Source organism: Prionailurus bengalensis, chromosome D2 (genome assembly GCF_016509475.1).
Source record: "Prionailurus bengalensis isolate Pbe53 chromosome D2, Fcat_Pben_1.1_paternal_pri, whole genome shotgun sequence".
Classification (NCBI taxonomy): Eukaryota; Metazoa; Chordata; class Mammalia; order Carnivora; family Felidae; genus Prionailurus; species Prionailurus bengalensis.
Genome location: NC_057351.1, coordinates 87110168 through 87130400, shown reverse-complemented (window position 1 = coordinate 87130400; position 20233 = coordinate 87110168). Strand labels below are relative to the sequence as shown.

General features: G+C 58.1%; 1 protein-coding gene across 1 annotated transcript in view; it reads right to left on the bottom strand.

Annotated features, from left to right (window-relative positions):
• KNDC1 (kinase non-catalytic C-lobe domain containing 1) overlaps positions 1-20233 on the bottom strand; it is a 65416-nt gene that overhangs the window by 20399 nt on the left and 24784 nt on the right. The window contains exons 7-17 of the mRNA XM_043597952.1: positions 18305-18419; positions 17506-17577; positions 17352-17413; positions 10267-10425; positions 8293-8370; positions 7619-7712; positions 6960-7122; positions 6194-6882; positions 5714-5858; positions 4595-4692; positions 3358-3746 (exon numbers count right to left, since the gene is read on the bottom strand). Of these exons, the coding sequence (XP_043453887.1) occupies positions 3358-3746; positions 4595-4692; positions 5714-5858; positions 6194-6882; positions 6960-7122; positions 7619-7712; positions 8293-8370; positions 10267-10425; positions 17352-17413; positions 17506-17577; positions 18305-18419 (2064 nt within the window). The remainder of the gene's footprint in view (positions 1-3357; positions 3747-4594; positions 4693-5713; positions 5859-6193; positions 6883-6959; positions 7123-7618; positions 7713-8292; positions 8371-10266; positions 10426-17351; positions 17414-17505; positions 17578-18304; positions 18420-20233) is intronic.

The following is a 20233-nucleotide window of genomic DNA, read 5'->3' as shown; positions in this document are numbered from 1 at the left end:
GTTCCGTGGCATCCAGTGTGCTCACCCCCCCATCCCCAGGACTGTCCCATCCTGGAAGATCTGTCCCCCATCAGACATCAGGTCCCCGTCCCCTCCCCCATCCCTGGCGCCCACTGTCCTCTCTCTGTGGCTGTGAACGTGATGGCTCCGGGGACCTTGTGAGGGTGGAGTCACACCAGGCCTGTCCTTTTGTCTCTGGCTTCTGTCACTGGGCATCATGCCCTTGGGGCTCCTCCGCGCGTGACGGGTGTCTCCCTCCCGCGAGGCTGGGGGACGTCCCACTGTGTGCATATCGTACATCTTCTTTATCCGCTCATCCGCTGATGGACACTTGGGCGGCTCGCACCTGCTGGCTCCTGGGAACACCGAGCGCACGCGTCCCCTCGAGACCCCGCCTTCGGCTGTTCCGGGTGCACAGATGTGGGGCTGCTGACCCACTGATAATTCTGTGCTTAGGTTTTGGAGGGATCGCCAGCGTTTTCCGCGGCGGCAGCGTCATTTTACGTTCCCGCCAGCCGTGCGCAAGGGTTCCAGCTTCTCCTCATCTTCCCAACACGTGTTCTTTTCTTTCTTTTCCAAGTTCTGGTACCGGCCACCCTACTGTGTGTGAGGTGGTGCCTCGCTGTGGTTTTGATTCGCTTTTCCCTCACGACTCCCGACGCCGGGCAACCTTTTCGTGAGCTTGGCTATTTGTGTGTTTTCTTCGGAGCGATGTCTGTGCAAGTCCGTCGCCCGTTGTTCGGTGCTTGTGGAGTCCTCTGTGTTCCCCACGTACTCTGGGGCCCGAGCCTTTCTCAGGCGTGGGATTCGTAACTGTTTTCCCCGGTCTGTTGGTGGCGTCCTCTGATGCGCAGGTTTTCGTCTTGATCACGTCCAGTGAATCTATTTTTACTTCTGTTGCCTGCGATCTTGGTGTCGTGTCCAAGAAATCATCTCCAAGTCCAGCGTCACCCAGCTCCTCCCCTGTGTTCCTCCATGGGTTTTAGCTCTTGTGCTTCGGTCTCCGATGTTCTGGCCAATTTTTGAAAGTGCCGTATGGTCCAGGCCCGACCGCTCCTTTGTGCAGCTGGACACCTGTCTTCCCAGCGCCATTCGCTGTGTGGACTGCCCTCTGCCCTCTGCCCGCTGGCCGGGCCTGGCGGCCTGTCAGCACTCGCGTCGGCGGGGACTTGTTTCGGGCTCCCCATCCTGCCCCACGGGCCTGTGCGTCTGTTCCGTGCCGAGACCACACGGTGGGGACGGTGGCAGCTTTGTGACAAGTTCTGAAACCAGAGGTGCGAATCCTCCACTTTTGTTCTTCTTTGTCGCGATCGTTTTGGCTGTTTGAGCTCCCTTGAGATTCCACGTGAACTTAAGGGTGGGTTTTCGATTTCTTCCAGAAGCACCGTTGGGTCCTTGCTCTCCTTTCGGGTCAGCCACCTGTCTCAGTGCGGACGTGTGGGTACGCGCCACTTCGAGTCAGAAAACACACCCGCGTGCTTCCTTTAGTTTCTCAGACTGCTGCCGCTCCGGGCACCGGAGCTCTGTAGCTGCTTCCTCTGACTTTGGACGTCTCCCGTCTCGTTTCGTCATCTCCTTACTTTCTGGCACGAGATGCCCCAGCTCCTCTTCACACGTCCCGGGGTCGGTGACTTCCCCCCGGAGCCCTGGTCCCTCTGACTGGAGGACAGTGTGCTCACTGCTGCTTCTGGGCCCTATCAGCAACACAGCTGGGAAGTGTGCACGCGTGAGTGTTCCGTGAAGCGTGTTTGTTCCTCACCGCCTCCCAGCGCTCACGGTCTCTGGGTTCTTCTCATGGGGACGAGCATTGGGACGCTCAGGATCCTGCGTCAGGGGAAGCTGTTCCACTCTTGGTGGCGAGGCCTATGCTCGTCTTGGGGTGCCATGAGCCGTGACCCCGTCGCTGGTGCCCGCTCTGTTCTCTCACCACCTGTGCAAGCCCCGTACCCTCCGTTTCCCACGACCGGGAGTCTGATGTGGCCCACAGACGTGCTGGCACCTTCTGCCCCTTGTAGGCTGTTCACTTTCTATTTCTGGGAAAGGCCCCCGCGGGTACAGAACCAGGGCTGCCGGGGCGAGAACATCCAGCAGCTCCGAGGGCAAATACACGGTACAGAAAAGGAAGTGTGAGCGAGGACTGCAGGCCCCCCAGTGGAAGGAAGGGGGCCGTCGGGCCTGGGAGCCGTCCCCTCTGCCCGCGGCACTGGACTCCCAACACAGTGGCGTGAAGCTTCCGTGTGGTCCCAGAGGAGGGCGCCCTACATGGGGGCCGCCCTGCGCACCGGGTCCCCACGGGAGGCCCCCAGCGCGCGAGGCCAGGCCTCCGAGTCTGTTGCCTGAGGCGGCACATGCAGGGCCTGCGGCACGACGCCGGGAGGAACGGCACGGCTCCACAGGGCACGGCCGCCGTCCACACGTGCGCCAGGACCAGGCAGGGCCCGTCCTCTGTCTAGCGCAGGGCTGAGCAGTGCAGCCAAGTTGAGGCAGTGGCCGGAGGCCAACGAGGCGAAAACACCTGGGAAAGGTTCCGATGGTGCCGTGAGGGCCGGGGCGACGCAACGTTTCTGGGCCTTGTGCTTGGAGGCCAGAGGAGGTGAGTCAAGCAGGGGCGGGTAGAGGCGCCAGGGCAGGATGCTTGAGCACTGACGGTTCCTTCCCGTCTGCTCTGCTGGGTGGGGGGGGGGGGGGTGGGGGGTCGCACCTTGTGCGCCTCCGTGGGAGCCCCTGGTCCCGGGGGGAGGCTACAGCCCAGGTCAGAGCGGCTGGTTATGGGGAACCTCGGGTCCCGATCTCTGGGGCGCTGCCCTCACCTAAGAACTTGCCTGGCCTGGCCACTCTCAGGTTTGTGCCCTCCTGTCACCCTGCTGACTCGGGAGGAGCCTGGGCTGCCCTGACCAGGATAGCATGGGGGGAGGGGTGGGCTGCTCACGAGAGAAGCTCAGGCCGGGCCAGATGGAGCCCGGGGCCGGCCTGAATGGACTGCCATGGGCAAGGTGTCTACGGCACTTTCCTCATCGCGGTGGGTGCGCTGCCCAAGGGGCAGGAGGCTGCCTGGGGGGAGGGAGCTGCACCTGCCCGGCCCGCCAGAGACACGGCCCGAACCCAACTGTGGTCGCCCTCACGAGGTCCTCTCCCGCCACGCGTGGACCACTTGCCCAGCTCACAAAGAGACAGAAGCCATTTCCTACCCCAGATGTGGAGGGGATGCCCAGGCCAGAGGGGGGCGCTGGTGGTGGCCATGGTGGGGGCCATGGAATGGGGCACGGGGAGGGGCTCTGTGCACACCATGCCCACTACCTGCCGCCACGCGGGGCTTGCACCCCCTCCCCCAGCACCGGGCAGCGGCCCAGGACTCACCGGGCTCTGGGCGTCGGCATCCATGGCCCCACCGGCTTTCTGCCTTGCCAACTCCTGCACGTAGCTGTAGACGTCGGCGCCGAAGCAGTCGGCCTCGTAGAAGGCACTGCACCAGCCGGGGCTGCAGCTCTGGAGGTCCGCCGGGCCGGGGTTCACAGCCAGGCTGCCGTCCTTGGGCCGGGGCAGCCGGGCCACTGCCTCGGGGCCCCCACCCTGCTGCCCGTGCTCTCCGGCTTCCGGCTGCTGTTCCCGCTCGGCTTTGACAGACTTCTGAGGCCGGAATCCCACCTCAAAGTTACCCCGTGAGAGCTCGTCTGCGTCCACGTCGGACAGTGGTGGGGGCGGGCAGGGGGCTCGGCTGACGCGAGCGGTGGCCGGTTTCTCCTTCCCTGCACAGGAGAGGAAGGCCACCCTCGAAAATGCAGCTCGAGCGGCAGGGTCATCACCAACTCTTTACAGAGAAGCTGATTGCGCTCAGACGAGCCCCTCGAGATGGCAGGGTGCCCCCCTGAAGAGGGTTCTGAGGGTTCAGGGCAGGGGTCCTGCCTCCCAGGAGGATCCCTCAGATCCCCTCCCAACACGGGCTGTCCCGGGGTGGGGGAGGAGACCCCTGGGTCGTGAGCTGCTTGTGTGTAGATGAGGAGGAACCAGACTGGATGGAAGGCCAGCAGGGCGCTGGGGGCCCGGTGGGCGCCCTCACTTTGCTCTCAAACTTCCTGGAGTGCGCACGTGGAGAAGGGTGGGGTGAGGTGCCTGTGCTCGCCACCCGCTCCGACGGCCATGACATGTGTGATCACAGTCACGCAGCCTGACTCCTACAGCCATGCCCCACTCCCACGGTATCCGTGAAATTACACAGATTTCCGGCATCCTGCAGCCTGTGCTAACAATCCAGGAAAATAACCCTCAGACTCTCTAACTGGCACATGTTTCCAGGAAAGAAGCAAAGATTTGTCCCATCACCAGGCTGCTGGCCAGCGATTCCAGGAAGCAGAATGTGACCACCCGGCCCCCAGTGCACTGGGCTCCTGTGTGCCACCCACCTGCGGGCGTGGGAGAGCCCCCCTTCCTGGCACAAGGTCCCCAGCTGGCAAGCCCTGCTCTGGGTGCCTTTGAGAGGACACTGGGGTACCCCGGGGCAAAGGGAAGCCTCTCCTGGAATTACCCAGCCACGCCAAGAGAGTCAACGTGGACCCCGCCATGGAGAGTTCTTGCCCCGATGGAGCCCGTGTCTTACCTGCCCCGTGCAACGACGGCCTTTTGCTGGACAGTGAGCAGCCACTTGGAGCGCTAGTCCCGTCACCCTGGGGCTGCGACACGGCCTCCTCTGAAGCGCTGCCATCAGAGGGAAGGATGCTTCAGATGCCCCTGTGGCCCGGCCCGTCAGCCTCCCACGACGCCACAGCTTCCCTGCACTGCTTTCCAGCAGGAGTCTCTGGGCGGATGTGCAGAAGCCCCCAGAGCTCACCCCACGTAAACACACCTGGGCTGTGGTGGGGGCCCACCGGTGACCTGGCCCTCCCCCCTCACCCCCCCCCCCGCCCAACACACACCACTTAGCAGAGGCCCCACCCAGCTTCCCGAGGACACCCTGACTGCGGGCCACAGACTGTCACAGAGCACCCTCCTTCCAGAACAATTAAGGGGCCCAAATGATTGGCACAGGGCTTTCTGGAGGTCAGTGCTGTGAGAATGCGGGGCGTTGGCGGCCTGCGGGCCTGTGAGTGTTGGGACCCGGGGGGGGGGGCAGGCACCGATTCGGGGTGTTCAGCGGTGTTGACCTGTCTGCACGGGGCAGGCAGTGAACACCGCAGGGCGGTCCCACGGCTCCCACTGCCTGGTGCAGTCACGGGGACGGGGGCGGGGAGGGCTGTGGGTGTGCCTGGGGCTCAGGGACTGGGTGTCGGGGCATCGGGCCTCTCCAGGCACCCCCCACATCGCTGTGGACAGCCCTCCAGGAGGGGGTGGGCCTGCCCCGGCAGAAGAGCAGCAGGACAGTCTCTGAAGGGGCGGGGGGGCGGGGGGGCGGGGGGACAGCACAGGGAGGGTCCCCATCCACCTGCTGTCACCCAGCACTGACCCGTTCCCTGGGGGGCGTCCTCCCCTCCGGGCCCCGGGTCACTCCGCCTCCTCGGGCCGGTACCTGAGCAGGGGCTGTGCCTCCCACACTCTCTCTCCCTGCCCATAGGAGCCCGGCGCCCGCAGGGTGGGCTGCAGGCCCGGCAAGGGGGACCCGGGTGGACAGCCGAGTCTGGGGAGGGCGGGGAGCTGGAGCCCAGGGGGGTGGGAGGGGACGCAGGGAAGGCAGCCCAGGGCTTAGAGGAGGCGGAACAGGGCCCCAGGGTGGGGGACTCACTTCTCCGGGGGCGATGCCCTCCCGTTCACCACGTGGAAGAGATTGTGCAGCAACTGTTCCCCCCAGTACAGGTCACAGAACTTCTCCGAAATGGCCCCACAGAACGTGGCGTAGGTGAGGTCTTTCAGGGCGTAAATGTATTCCCCTGGGTTTGCAAAATGACAGCGGCCAGTTACCACGTGGGAGAGCACCTTCTGTGCTCCCCGCTCTCCAGGGCGGAAGGAGCTGGCAGGGGGCCGGGCGGGGGCGCCAGGGCTCTAAGTCCCTCTTCCTGCCTAAGACTCTGCTGCCGGCCGAATCCTGGGGGGCTCAGCTCTGCCCCATGAGCTCTTGGTGCAGATGGATGAGTGGGGGGCCCCCTCTTTGTGACGACCCCAGTTCCCCCTTCACACGGGCCCCCTACAGTGTACCGCGTCCCCCCATGGCCTCTCCCTGGTCCTGGGGCTGCTCCGGGGAGCCCTGTGGTCCCCCCCGTGATACCCATGATCAGAGCCTCCAGCCCGTTGTCCAAGTAGCCGTCAAAGGCAAACTCCTCCTGGATGAGGCGCATGGCCTCCTGCAGCGACGGACAGGCCGTCCTCTTCGGGAGGGGTGAGGCGTCCACACTGGGCGGACAGAGCTTGTGGTCTGCTGGCAGGGGCCGCTCGCGGTGACTGTCTGGGGCCTGGTCATCCTGCTCTGGGACCGAGGTGCCCTTGGGGCTGTCTGGACTCGCCTTGGCCAGGGAGGGGTCCCTCGGGGCTGACGGGGGACCCCCCGGCTCCTGGCCTGGGCCCTCAGTGGCCTTGCTCCTGGGCGGCTTGGCTGGGTGACCCAGGTCATGGCGGGCTGCACTGGACCCTGGGGGCCGAGGCCTGAGGCCCTCGGAAGAGGCTCCAGGCAGGGCTACTGGGTCTGGCCCTTGCTCCGTGGGGGGCACCTGTGCCTTCAGGGGTGGGACAGCCGTAGAAGATGCGGGCATCGCTGGTGAAGCCTCCTCCGGCGGGCTGGCCGGGGCAGGGGGAGGGGTGCAGGGGTTCCCCTGGCCCGTGTCTCTCGGCACGGACTCTCTGAGAGGCTCTGGGGCTGCTCCCTGTGGTCCGGCACCCGGTACCAGCTGGTCAGGAATCTGCTGGCTGGGGACGGCTCCATGGGTCTCGGGAGCCTGCTTCGCAGCGCCCTCCCGGTCCCTGAGAGCACAGAGAGAAGGAGAGAGCACTGAGGAAGGGCTCGGGGACCCCGCCAGCTCCGGGGTGGGGTTGCTCACCTGGCATCACCTGCATCTGGTGCCAGTACAATGGGCTTGAAGTGTGTGGCTGCCGAGGTGAAGGCGGCTGGCAGGGAGGCAGCCGCTTCGCAGCAGGAGGGTTGAGTGGGCACGGGCCCCTGCACTGCCACCAGCCTGGTGTCCCCGCCGACCTGAACAAAGCCTGGGGACAGACTCCGCGTGAGTGCGGGTCCCGAGATGCCCTGGAGCAGCTCCCACCTCTGCCATAAGGTGAGCTGGCTCCTCCTCGCCCCCGCGGGTGCTGCACTCCTCCCCACCGCGGGGCTCCAAGGGGACTTTGACAGGCCTGAGGCTGCCGGGGTCAAGGGTGGCGGAGCTGGGAGCCACGGAGAAGGCCACGGACGGGAGGAGGGGGTCTTCTTTGTGCTGCAGGATGGGGGTTATCACCCAGACATGACAGGCAGGCTGGGGGGAGGACAGGGCAGGACAGGAGCTGGGCAGCGGCACGTGGATGTGGACACAGGAGCGTGACAGGGCCGTCAGACCAGAGGTGGACAGCCAGGCCGCCAGGAGGTCCTGGACACCCTGCTCCGGGGCCCCATGGTGGCTGCCTGTGGGTGTCCGCTCAGGGCTGGGGGGTCAGCAGTGGGGGTAGCCGTGGCGTCGGGGGCAGGAAGGGCCAGGCCCTGGCGGCTCACCTGAGCTGGGCCCGGGAGGCGGCATCGCACTGGGGTTCAGCTCCACCACCGAGAGAGCGTTCTGGAGGCCGATGGTCTCCTCCTCCTGGTCAACCTGAGGCAGAAGAACAGGATGGCCCCAGTCAAGGTGAGTCCAGGGGCCCGGCGGTCCCGAGTGGACGCCGTGGAGCGCTCCCCGACTTTTCAGCGGAGCTCTGAGCTGGCACTGGCTCACACACTGGACTTGCTTCTCTCTCTATTTATTTTTCAGATTTTATTTTTCAGTTATGTCTACACCCAGTGTGGGGCTCAAATGCACAACCCTGAGATCAAGAGTCCCCTCCTCCCCCGACTGAGCCAGCCGGGTGCCCCCTGGTTTGCTTCTCTTTCCAATGGGAGCCTTGGGGGCGCTTGCTTCCTAATTCAACAAAGTGTGGATAGGGTTCTAGGGCACCATCGCTGCGGGGGAGTGTGTGTGCCTGTCTGCCATCCACGGGGCCCGCCGGGTCCGCAGGCCCAGGAGGCTGACAGCCACCTGTGCCTAAGGGTCACTGTGGGGTATGCCCCCCCCTTCCTAAACTCGCTCTCCACCCGCACAGTAAACAGCAAGAACAAGCATCCTCGTCTCCCCAGGGCCCGGGCCCCAGCACAGAACCGAGGGGGCTTCACATACACTCTGCAGGGCACTGTCTTACCTTGCAGGTGGACGCCCTCAGGTGGGCTAAAATCTTCCTGCTGTCCATGCCTCGCTGAAGGAGGTAAGTGTTGCATATCTGAAAGAAGGAGCCCCGTGTCCGGCATCTGGGAGGCCGCAGGCCGGGCCCACGTCACTCCAAACGTAGAGGGGAGCACGCCTTGGACAGGAGCCCTTGAGAGAGTGCACAGCGGCAGGGAGGAGGGCCTGGGGGCTTCGTGTACAGGAAGCAGACCCCAGCCTCGGGCAGCCGGGGATGAAATTCTGCAGCCCCACGTAGAAGGAATAAAGGCTGAACAGAAATGCCCCCCACCCCTTGCTGAGGGGCTGCCTCAGCGCCGGAGAGGAGGGCACAATGACACATGACCTTTCCAGCCTGTCCCTCTAAAGACTTCAAGAACAGGTGATGCTACAGAACCACAGAGGAGTTAGGGGCAGACCAGTCAGCTCCCACATGCACAGACAGCAAACCCCAAAACTGCAACCTAAAAAAACAGGCAAGAGAAAACTTCTGTAGACATTTCCAATTAACTGCAATTTGACCCAGGCAGGCCCGAGTCCTCGGTGACCTTGACAACAAGGCAGTGGCTGCTTGCAGGACAAATGTGGATGGGGCCCAGGCAGGTTTGAAGCCAGCTGTCTGTCCCCGCATCTGTGCGTGTGCCCCGCCTGTGCGTGCACAAGAAGAAACGCTCTGGGATGGGGGGTGGACCTTGAAAATGCAGCTGACCGCTGGGAACCGACTCTACAAGCTCAAACATTCTGATATTTGGGGAAAGAATGTCACTGATGAGAACGTCTACTTTTCATCTGGGGTCATGGACGGTATTGACAGTGAAGATGAAGAAAGATAAAGATTCTTTTTTAAGCTACCGTGTAAGCACCTTCCCTCCCCCCGAACACCTATATCATTTCCTAATTGCTGGCGGGAACCCCAACCAAGTCCTGCACAGAGGCTGGCCAGCCAGAGCGCGGCTTGGGGCGGCCGAAGTCAGGGACGGCCCCGACCCCTTCGGGCCCCTGCCTGGAAAATCTCAGTTTGTTCGAGCCAATGCCAGGCAGAGGCTATGCCCTCCTGCCTTAGAGCAATTACTATCAAAGGTCACGGCTGTGAACCCCTCCTCTGCCCCTGTGGGGCGAATGTGACTCTCACGACCCAGGACGGTCTTGTTCAGGGGTTTATGCCTGATCCCCCGAAGCTCGACCGTCAGGAAGGGTGGGTCCCAGCTCCCAGCGTCCGTGTGCTGGTGCTGACCCGCCCCGGGGCAGTTTCCTCTTGTGTCCCCACTCTCCCCGTAACCTCCAGCCGCCTCCGTGCAGATCTGGAGTAGAGCGCAACTCCTTCCCCTGCCGGCCGTCCCCCGGCTGTCTGTCTGTCTGTGGCTGCTGGGTAGCGTGTCTGGGCATCGTAGCTGATGTCTGAGTATCTCTCTTTGACACAGGGCTCCTCCTCACTTGGTGAAGCAGGGCAGTCGGGGCAGAGGAGGCCGGCACAGGGCTTCTCCCTCCACAGGGTGGCCTTCCTGTGGCCTCTCCGTCACTGAGACAGTGGCCCAGTTCCCCCTCTGGCGTCCAGCTCTTGCTGGCAGACGCGGGCACTGTTGGGAGGGTCAGGATCCGGCCCCATCAGGCCCCCGCCCAGTCTGGAGAGACCAGAGGGAAGGCCGAGAGACCCTCAGAGGAGCTGTGGGAAGTCGGTTGTTGGGGAGAAGCCTCTGTCCCGTCTGGCAGGGCATGAGGGCAGGGGTCGGGCTGGCCCCAGGACGTTCCTCACCCACCCTGGCCCGGCGAACCCACGGAGACAATGGGGTGGTCCAGGGGTGAGCAGCAGACATCATCTACCGCCTGTTCGCAAATGAAACCCATGGCCGTCTGTCCAGTGCCCACTCTTCCTGGAAACAAGAACCTGGGTCCCCTGTCGGCCATCGCTCAGGCTCTGGACTGTGAGCCGGGGTCCCGACCGCAGTGTGCTTACCTTGATGGCCTCTGCCGCACACGGCCGCTCCTGGGCGCTGCGTCTAGCCATGTCCAAGAGGAGGGTCTTGAGCCTGCGAGGCAGGGCCAGCTTGTGGTCTCGGGGAACACTGAACTTGGCTGCCGTCCACAGGACCGCAGCCACACAGTACACGGAGGCCTGGGGGCGGGGGAGGGAAAGGCCAGCCCTGCTCAGCAGCACGTCCCCACCCGGGGGCCCCCCAAGGGCACCCGGGGCGCCAGCAGGACGGTGGCTCTGATCCGCGCCCCCGGTTCGCACCTCCTCGGAGCTTGGAGGTCCGCCAGACCCTGAGTCAGATCCCTGGGGGAGCGGGGACTGGCCTGGGAACCTGCGTGCTTACCAAGTACTCCCGGGTCATCACCCTCAGGTGTGAGCAGCCAAGACCTGAGGCCTCCGTGGGACCCTCCCACCTTCCGCTGTCCTCGGGCAGCTGGAGGCCGCGGCTCGGGGTTCAGAGGCCAGGAGCCCCCCAAACCAGCAGTGGGCTGCTATTTAGCAGCAGGTTCTCTGAGCAACAGCACCTTCCTCGGGCACCTGGGTGGCTCAGGCGGTTAAGTCCGGACTCTCTCAAAAGTAAATAAACGTTAAAAAAAATACCCGCGTCTACACACATCAGTTTACTCTAAACGTTCCTGATGCAAATGATGGGAAGCACCCAGTTTAAAAAAGAGGGTAAGGTGTGATACTCTTTTTCGTCAGCTGCAGAGAGCCAAGGGGTGTCACGGGACGTGGGCACTGATTTTCCAGCTCTTGTCCCGGAAGTCACACAGGTGGCCCGACAGGCGTGCCAGCTTCGTTTTCTTTTAACTCAACGGGCGGGATGAGAGCGACCCGAGGAAGGCCCGGTGCGAGCTTCGCTGCTGTAAGCCGGCCGCTGTCCCGCCACCAGCAGTTCTGGAGGGTCACGGCAGGCGCGGAGCACCTCTGCGTTCAGTTGCATCGTTAACGTTTCCTCCATCCCCTCGTTAAGTCTATGCAGCTGACCAGACCGCATGTGCCGATCTCCCCAGTGTGGACGCTCCCACGAGGCCACCTTCAAGCTGCTCAAGTGGTGCCAGTGCGCGGGGGCAGGGGCAGTGCCAGCGGTGCCCGCCAGGAGCGCTCCCGCCGCCAGGAGCACAGGCCACTGTGCACGACAGTCACGCACGAATGAAATTATCAGCTGTAGATACTTATGAACGTTTTTAAAAAGCTAAACCTCTAATTTTGAGATAATTATGCATTCACATACAGTTGTAAGAAACAGTCCAGAGAGACTGTGTACCCCGGACCAGTTCTGCATGATAGTCACATCTTGCAAAGCTGCAGGACAACGTCCCAGCCAGGACGAGGCATCCACATGATCAAGGTACAGAGCGCTTCCTGCATGAGGCAGGGCAACAGCCCTCAGCCGCGTGTACTTAATCCCTGGCAACTACTCATCTGTTCTCTGTTTCTTTAATTGTGCCATTTCACATAAAGGGAATTACACAATATGTGACCTTTCGGGATTGGCTTTTAATTAAGTGGAGATCCTTCCAGGTTGCTGCCTTATCAATACCCCGTTGCTCTGACCGCTGGGTAGCAATCCGTGGTGTGGAGGACCACAGCCAGTTTTACCATTCGCCCCAGACAGACATCCGGGTTGTTTCCAGTTTGGGGCTATTCTGAGTACAGCTGCCGTGGTCGTTCGTGTGCGTGATTCTGTGCGGACGTTTCGTTTCTCCAGGATAAGCACCCGGGAAGGCAGTTTCTGGGCTGCAGGGCGGTCAAAGAATCTGCCGAGCTGTCTCCCGAAGGGCTGTGCCCACCACGATGAGCGAGAGCCCCGCGCGCGGCCCCACATTCTGGCCGTCACGCGTGTGGTTGGTGTTGGGTTGTCGCCATTCCAGCCGGGGCCCAGGGGCCGCTTCCTGGTTTGCAATCCCAGGTGCCACAGGAGGTCGAACACCTTCCACATGCTCCTTAACCACACGCTGTCTTCTTCCGTGAGGGTCTGCACAGACCTTGGGCCCACTTTTTAAGCGGGTTGTTTGCTTTTTTACTGCTGAGTTTTAAGAGCTCTTTGTGTGTGCTTTGCAAATATTTTCTACCGGTCCCTGGCTTGTCTTTTCACTCTCAATAATATGTTTTGTGGAGCAGAAGTTTGAAATTTTACTGAAGTCTAACATCAATTTTCTCTTTCATGGATCATGATTTTGTGTTGCGCCCAGAAGTTGTTGCCAGATTTCTCCGTTATTTTCTAGGAGTTTTATGGTTTTGCATTTTGCATTTAGGTCTGTGATCCATTTTGAGTTAATGTTTGTGAAAGGTGCAAGGTCTCTGTCTAGATTCTCTTTTTTTTTTTTTTTTGCACGCGGACTTCCAGTTGTCCCAGCGCCATTTGTTAAAGAGACTGTCCTTCCTCCACTGAATTGCCTTTGCTCCTTTGTCACAGACCAGTTGACTCTATTTGTGTGTGTCTATTTCTGGGCCCTCTATTCTGTTCCATTTATTTGTCTGTTCTTTTGCCAACACCACCCTGGCTCGACCATTATTGCTCTACGGTAAGTTTTAAAATTGGGTATTGTCAGTTTTCTGACTTTCTTCTTCTCCCTCAATATTTGCTGGCTGTTCTGGGTCTTTTATCTCTCCATACATACTTTAAAATCAGATTGTTGATATCCATGAGTAACTTGCTGGAATTTTGATTGAAATTGCATTTGATTTATACATCAGATTTGGAAGAACTGATATCTTAACAGTATTGAATATTCCTATCCATGAATATGGAATGTCTCTCTATGTAGGCTTTTCTTCCATTAGGGTTTTGCAGTTTTCCGTATAGATCTTATACATATTTTGTTAGATTTATATATAAGTAATTTTTTTTGGTATGAATGTAGATTGCATTGTGCTTGTAATTCCAAAATCCAGTTGTGCACTGGTGGTAAACAGTAAAGCAACCGACTTTTGCATATTAACCTGCTATCCTGAAACCTTGCTATAGTTGCTTATTAGGGGTGCCTGGGGGTCTTAGTCAGTTAAGCATCCAACACTCCGTTTTGGCTCAGGTCGTGATCTCATGGTTTGTGGGTTCAAGCCCTGCATCTGTCAGTGCAGAGCCTGTTTAGGATTCTCCCCTGCCTCTCGCTCTGTCAATATAAATAAATAAATAAACTTAAAAAATTGTTTATTAGTTCCAGGAGATTTTTGTTGATTCTTTGGGATTTTCTAAATAGGCAATCATGTCACTCGTGAACAAAGACAGTTTTATTTCTTCCTCTCAATCTGTACACATTTTCTTTTCTTGTCTTACTCCATTAGCTAGGAATCCCAGTATGATGTTGAATAGGAGTGGTAAGAATGACATTCTTGAGTTTTCCCCAATCTTAGGGGGGAAGCATCTAGTTTCCTCACCATTAATTATGTGAGCTGTAGGTTTTAGTAGATGTTTTTTATCAAGTTGAGGAAGTTTCCCTCCATTCCTAGGTTGCTGAGAGCTTGCATCCTGAATGTGTAGTGAATTTCATCAATAGCTTAGCGTCTATTGACACAAACACAAATTTTCTTCTTTAGCCCATTGATGTGATGTGTTAAATTAACTGATTTTCCATTGTTGAGTCAGCCTTTCAGGCATGGAATAAATCCCACTTGGTCAGTTTTTAATTTTGATGAAGTTCATTTTGCCCACTTTTCCTTTTGTGAAAAATGTAAGGATACTGCTTCTGGTGTCAAGGATAAAAGCTCTCTGCCTGGCTCTCCATCCCAGAGGTTTTCTTGGATTTCTTTTGTCAGCATTTTGTAGTGTTCAGCATTCAGTCCTGTGTGTACTTGGTTAGATTACATGTAAGTATTTCAATTTTTGAGTGATTGTACATTTACATAAAGTTTGTATCTTAATTAAATTTATATTTATATGTATATTTCAGCTAGGACAATAGAAGAAATGATTTATTGTACACATGTTACATTCTGAGTACAGGATTAGTCCTGAAAATCACAGGTCCAGGGCAAAGGACCAAAAGGGACTGTTTTTGTATGAGCAAGGTGGGTCTCTCAAAGGTGGTTGTTGCGCTCAGAAGACGATGGGTGTTTCTAGATCCATTTGTTTCTGAAACAAGATCTAGAAAGTAGGTGTTCAGCCCAGTAATCGTGCCAGGGTCCCTGGCCTCTGGCTTTCCTTGTTTCCCCTCCCGTAGCTTCCATGGGTGCACAAGTTAGTGGTTTACTTGAACTTCTGCCTCATTGTTCTTCTTTTATGCTTCAGCCTGTGCATTTACTTCTTCCTCCACTTGGTTCATGGCCTGGAGGTTTCTGAGATGGTGCTAGTGCTGAGAGCACGCACTGTATTTTTAATTTTGGAGTCTGCATGTTCATTGCTAATATATAGCAATACAACTTATTTTTGAATGTTTATCTTATATCAGAACTCGCTTATTAATTCTAGGAGTCCTTGGGTAGATTCCGTGAGTTTCCTTGGAATTTTCCACATAGACAGGTCTTCTGCGAATGGTATTATTTCTTCTTCCTGGCCTTTATGCTTCCTACATGCTTTTTTTTTTTTTTATTATTATTGTAGTGGCTACCGCTTCCAGCAGTATGTTGAGTAGGAGCAGTGAGAGTGGAAATCCTTGCTTTGTTCCCAGTCGTGGGGAAAGCATTTAGTCTTTCCCCATTGAGTATGATGTTAGCTATAGGGTGTGTGTGTGTGTGCGTGCATGTGTGTGTAGATGCTTTTTATTAAGCTGAGAAAGTTTCTTCTACGTGTATTTTTCTCAGGTTTTTGTTGTTGTTATTATGAATGGGTGTTGAATTTTGCCAAATGGTTTTTCTGCATCAATTAATGTGATTATGGGATTTTTCTTTTTTTAGCTGGTTAATATGTTGGACTAATTGATTTTCAAATACCAAACCAGCCCTTTATCCCTAGAATACCCCCCCCCACTTTGTCATGGTGCATAGTTTTTATATATTGCTGAATTCTAGCTGCATATTTTGTTAAGGATTTTTGCCTTTATGTTCATGAGAGATGTTGCTGTGTGTGTGTGTACAGATGCCTCTATCTATCTATCTATCTATCATCTATCTATCTACATTGACAGTATATATATTAGCTTAATTAAATATATTGGGAAGTGTTTTCTCTTTTTTTCTTTTCTGGAAAATATTGCGTAGAAATGGTAGTAATTTTTCTTTAAACATTGAGTAGAACTCCCCCGTGAAACTGCTGGGCCCAAAGATTTATTTTCTGAGAACTTTAAAAGTACAAATTCAATTTCCTCAATAGTCAAGAGCTGTTCAAAGATCTATTTCATATTGAATGCATTGTGGTAGTGTATGATTTCTGAAGAACTGGCCCATTTCATCTAAGTTGTCGAATTTGTGTGTGTAGACTTATCTGTGGTATTCCATTATTCTTTCGATGCCTGAAGGGCTTGTCGGGGAATCCTCTGTGTCATTCCTGATATTAGTAATTTGTGTCTTCTTTTTATTGTTGTCAGTTTTGCTGCAAGTCTTCACATTTTGTTGGTCTTTACCAAGAACCACCTCTTCACTTCACTGTTTTCTCTATTGTTATTCCATTTTCATTGATTTCTGCTCTCGTCTTCATGACTTCCTTCCTCTGCTCTGGGTCTGTGTTGCTCTTCTTCTAGGTTCTTGAGGAGCTTAGATTACTGACTTGAGCGTTTACCTCTTTTCTCACATATGCAATTAGTGCTACGAATTTCCCTCTTAGCCCTGCTTTGGCTGTGTCCCACAGTGTCAACATTGGCATCTGTTGATTGTCTTTTTTCATTAGGTTTGAATCTCCCTGGTTCTTGGTGTGGCAAGTGACTTTTGGTTGAAACCTGGACATTTTCATGTTGTAAGCCTCTAGATCTTATTTAACTTGTTTTGCCTGACTTTCTCTGACAGCACTGTCCGGAAAAGGAGACACCATCTTGTTATTGCCAAGTGGGGGCACAGTCCATGTTCTGTATTTGGCCTCAACTGACACCTGAGGAGGGGGCTCCTCTTTGCTGCTGGAAGGGGTGGGAATCCTGGCTCCCCGTTGGGCCTCCGGTGTCACACCTCTGGCCGGGAGGGGTGGGAGGGCATCCTTTCTGCTCCTCACCTGCCTCCACTCCCAGCACGAGGTAGGGGTGGCCTTGTTGCCGCTGGGTGACGGTGGGAGTTCCAGCTCTCCGTGAGGCCTCCTTTGGCAACACTCGGCCTCGAGGGGCATTTGCTACTGCGGGGGGTTGGGTGCAGTCGTGGGGGTCCAGGCTCCCCACATACATGCTCTTCACCAGCTTAATGGGCAGGGGTCCCTGGAATAGACTGGTGGGGGTGCTCAGCCTGGGTAGGCCCGCCTGGGTTGGCCCGCCCCTCTCCTCACCCCTTCCTCTGGCTCGAGTGCGGTGCCTTTGCCTCCACGCATGAGGCAGAGAGAAGGAGCAGGTCCCTTACCGCTGTGCCCTCCTCACCCCGAGGCCCCGGCCAGGCTGCCTTCTGCTCTCTGCCTTGCACACTTCTCACGTTTGTTTTAGGGATGCGGGGTTTCTAGCTGTACTTAGTCGGGGAGTAGGGAGTGGAGTTCTACCTTGGTTTTGAATATAATTTACTTAATTTAAAGTTTGTATAATTTAATTTTTATTTCATTTTGTTATTATTTTTTAAAGTGGGCTCCATGCCCAACGTGGGGCTTGAACGCACCACCCCAAGATCAAGAGTCACATGCTCCACCGACTGAGCCAGCCGGGCGCCCCGTAAGTGTGTACAATTTAATTTTTAATAACACTCTGTTTAACAAGTGCCTTGTAAATATTCCTGAAAGTTCAGCCCTGGGCTCTCTTGAGCCAACACATACCGCCCAGAGCTGTCCATGCAGAAGCCCCGCCCCTGCCACCCTGGGGAGGCACCTGCTGGGTGGACGCTGCCCAGGCCAGGAGAGCCAGGGCTGGGGAGGCGACTCCTGCACTGGGGGAGGGCTCCCTGACTCCCCCTGAGTCCCGGTGAGGGGCCCATGCCTCACCCCCAACCCCAGCTCTCTGGGCAGAAGGGGGCGCCACTGAGGGTGTGGGGCAGGAGGCCCTGGGAAGGGACGGGAAGGCCCCAGTTACCTTCTCCGTCACCAGCTCTTGGTCTGCAACTTCAGGAGCCAGAAAAAACGTGTCGTAAGTGCCTGAGAGAGAAAGGCCCAAGCTCTTAGTTTCCCTTTCAGCCTTGGGGGTCTGTGGTGGAGCACAGCTCCTGAGGGTGTCCCCGCGTACGCACCATTGGCAGGGGGTGGGCCGAAGAGAACGGCCCCGTCCTCGGCCACCAGCACGGAGTCCAGGCACAGGTATGCTGCAAGAGAAGGTGGGGTCAGGGTGGCCAGACTCACCGTGGGGACCCGGCTCTCCCGGAAAACCCGCAGTGGTGTGCTCAGGGTGGGGCAGCTCCCCCCCAGCCCGCAGCACCCCGCCCCTGCCCCCAGTCTCCAGGGAGCACAGCACAGGGGCCAGGGGCTGGACAGGGCCCGGGGAGGGCTCTTCGAGGCTGCCCCGGGCACATCAAGCTGGGAACTGCAAGCAGCTCAAGGAAGAGGAGGGACACGGGGGGCGGGACATGTCCCAGCACCCAGCGCTGTCCCCCTGAGGGGCCCCCGTCGAGGCTGCACCCCCAAGGCCTGGGGGTCACAGGACCGGACAGCAGACTTTCTCCTCATCGCCCTCCCCAGGACCTGGTAATCTCAAGGGCTGTCGGCCACCACGCTGTCCGGGAGGGCTGTGCTTCAGGGGGCTGCGGATCGGGGTAGTGTCTGAAATCCCCCCCTCTCCCTGGCCAACGTTGCTTCCTTGGGGACAGTGTCGCCCCATTGAGGGGATGTGGGCCATCCACACAGCTCACACTCTGCCCTAGGCCCCTCCGGTTCTGAGACCAGAGCAGACATGTCCAGGGCACCGCTGGCTCACAGTGGGGACACAGCCGCCTGGCCCCAGGCCGGCCCCATGGCCCACGTGCTCCTCTTGGTCTTGGCCCTGGAACACATCGGGGGGCGGGCTGAACACGGAACCGCGGGGCAGAACTTCACCTGGGTGCTCGCTGTGTGCACGCAGAGCACTGAGACACGCGTGGGACAGAGCCCAGAGCTCATACTCCTTGAAGGGCCGGCCCAGCTGGCACAGGAGGTCCTGCAGGGAGATGCCCTGGTGGGGAGAAGTCACATCTCAGTGAGAGTGGATACGTGGGGTCAGCTCGGCCCACCGCTGGGGGAGGGAACTGGGCGGGAACCACCTCGAATCAGGGTGGGATGTGCCTCCCACACAGTGCACTCCTGACCAAGTGGGCCAAGTCCCTGCATGGACACAAGGGGGGAGGGCGTGAAGGATCAGAACCCCGTGCCCCTGGTGGCGATGTCAGACAGTGCAGCCGTGTGGACAACGGTGTGGCGGGTCCTCAAGATTAAACACAGAATCACCACATGATCGGGCGATCCCACTTCCGGGCGCCCCCCCCCCCGCCGAACTGAAAGCGGGGCCTCAGACAGACACCCCCGTGTCCACGGCAGCAGATTCACAGGAGCCCACAGGTGGAAGGGACCCGAGTGTCCACCGTGGACGAGCGGGTAAACGCAGCGGTCCGTCCACACGGCACGACGTCCCCTGGCCTCGTGGGAGGGAGACACCTGCCATGGGGCAGATGAGCCCTGAGGGCGCGATGCCCAGTGACAGAAGCTGGACACAAAAAGACAGGCCCAGTGTGACTGCACCCTCGCGAGGTCCCCAGAGCCATCACGTTCACAGACACAGAGGGCGGATGGTGGGCGCCAGGGGCGGGGAGGGGATGGGGACCTGATCGGGGACAGACCTTCGGTTTGGGGGAATGGGAGAGTCCTGGGGATGGAGGGTGGGAGTGGCCGCCTGCGGGATGACCGTGCTGGGTGCTCCAGACCGCATGCTCAACGGGCGAGAGGGCAAAGTTTATGTGACACGAGCTTTGCTTCACCCCCGTCCCTGCTACACACGGAAAAGTCCTGGAGTCAGAACGCACTCCGCTGGAAGGTAGTTCGCCACTTCGAGGCCACGGGAAGAGCTAGGACCACAGCCTCCACACTTGGGGCACAGAAGTGCACGCTCTAGGGAAGGTTCCAGAGGCAGTGTCTCCACCCTTGACCCCGCTCCACGCGGGGTGCAGCCGCCTTGCTCCTTCTAGCCCCGTTTCTGCAGTGCCTGGCTGGCGGCCCATGTTCCGGGAGCGGTGCACCCCAAGCCTCCTGCTACATGTGGGGATTGAAGCAGCCAGCTCTGAACCCTGTCCACGCTCCGCAGTGGAGATCTGGGTGCCCTGATGCCTGGGGCGGGGGGAGGTCTGCGTGGCCCTGGTCCCACGGGGCCTCTGGGGCAGGGAAGCCTAGTGGTCAAGACAGTAGCTGGGCTCCCAGTCAGCCCTGCCCCTCAGTGGCTGCCCGCCCTCCAAGAGGGCGCATGGCCACTCTGTGCCTCAGTTTACCCATCTGGAAGGCGGGCCGTTGTGAGGCTGTTGGGCATGGGAAGGTGAGCCAAGTCCAGGGCTAAGGTGTGTGACTGGGAGTTCTCTCTGCACAAGCTGGTGTGGAGGTCGGGTGGACGCAGGAGGCCAGTGGAGGCCGTGTGAGCTGAGTGGAGACACATGCATGTGCACGTTAAGCACGTGTCAGTGCACTGGGGTCGTCAGGACAGACATTTGCCTTATGGTAACTATGTTTTTTATGTAAATTACCCTCAGGTCCTTACCAGGATATGAATACAAATATAAATCACAGACTGTTGACCTTTTGTCCTTTGGGTCAACAGAGCGTGGTGGGAAACATGGCCTTTGGTGCCCTGGTGAGGGCCCAGCGCTGCCCTGCAGCACACTGGCCCCCCAGGTGGCTTTGCCTGAGGACCTCATGGGGACAGAGTGTTGGGGAGGGACCTGCTGAGCCCAGGTGTCACCACACAGAAGGGCTTAGGGCCGCAGGCCCCTCGGAGCACCTGTGGTT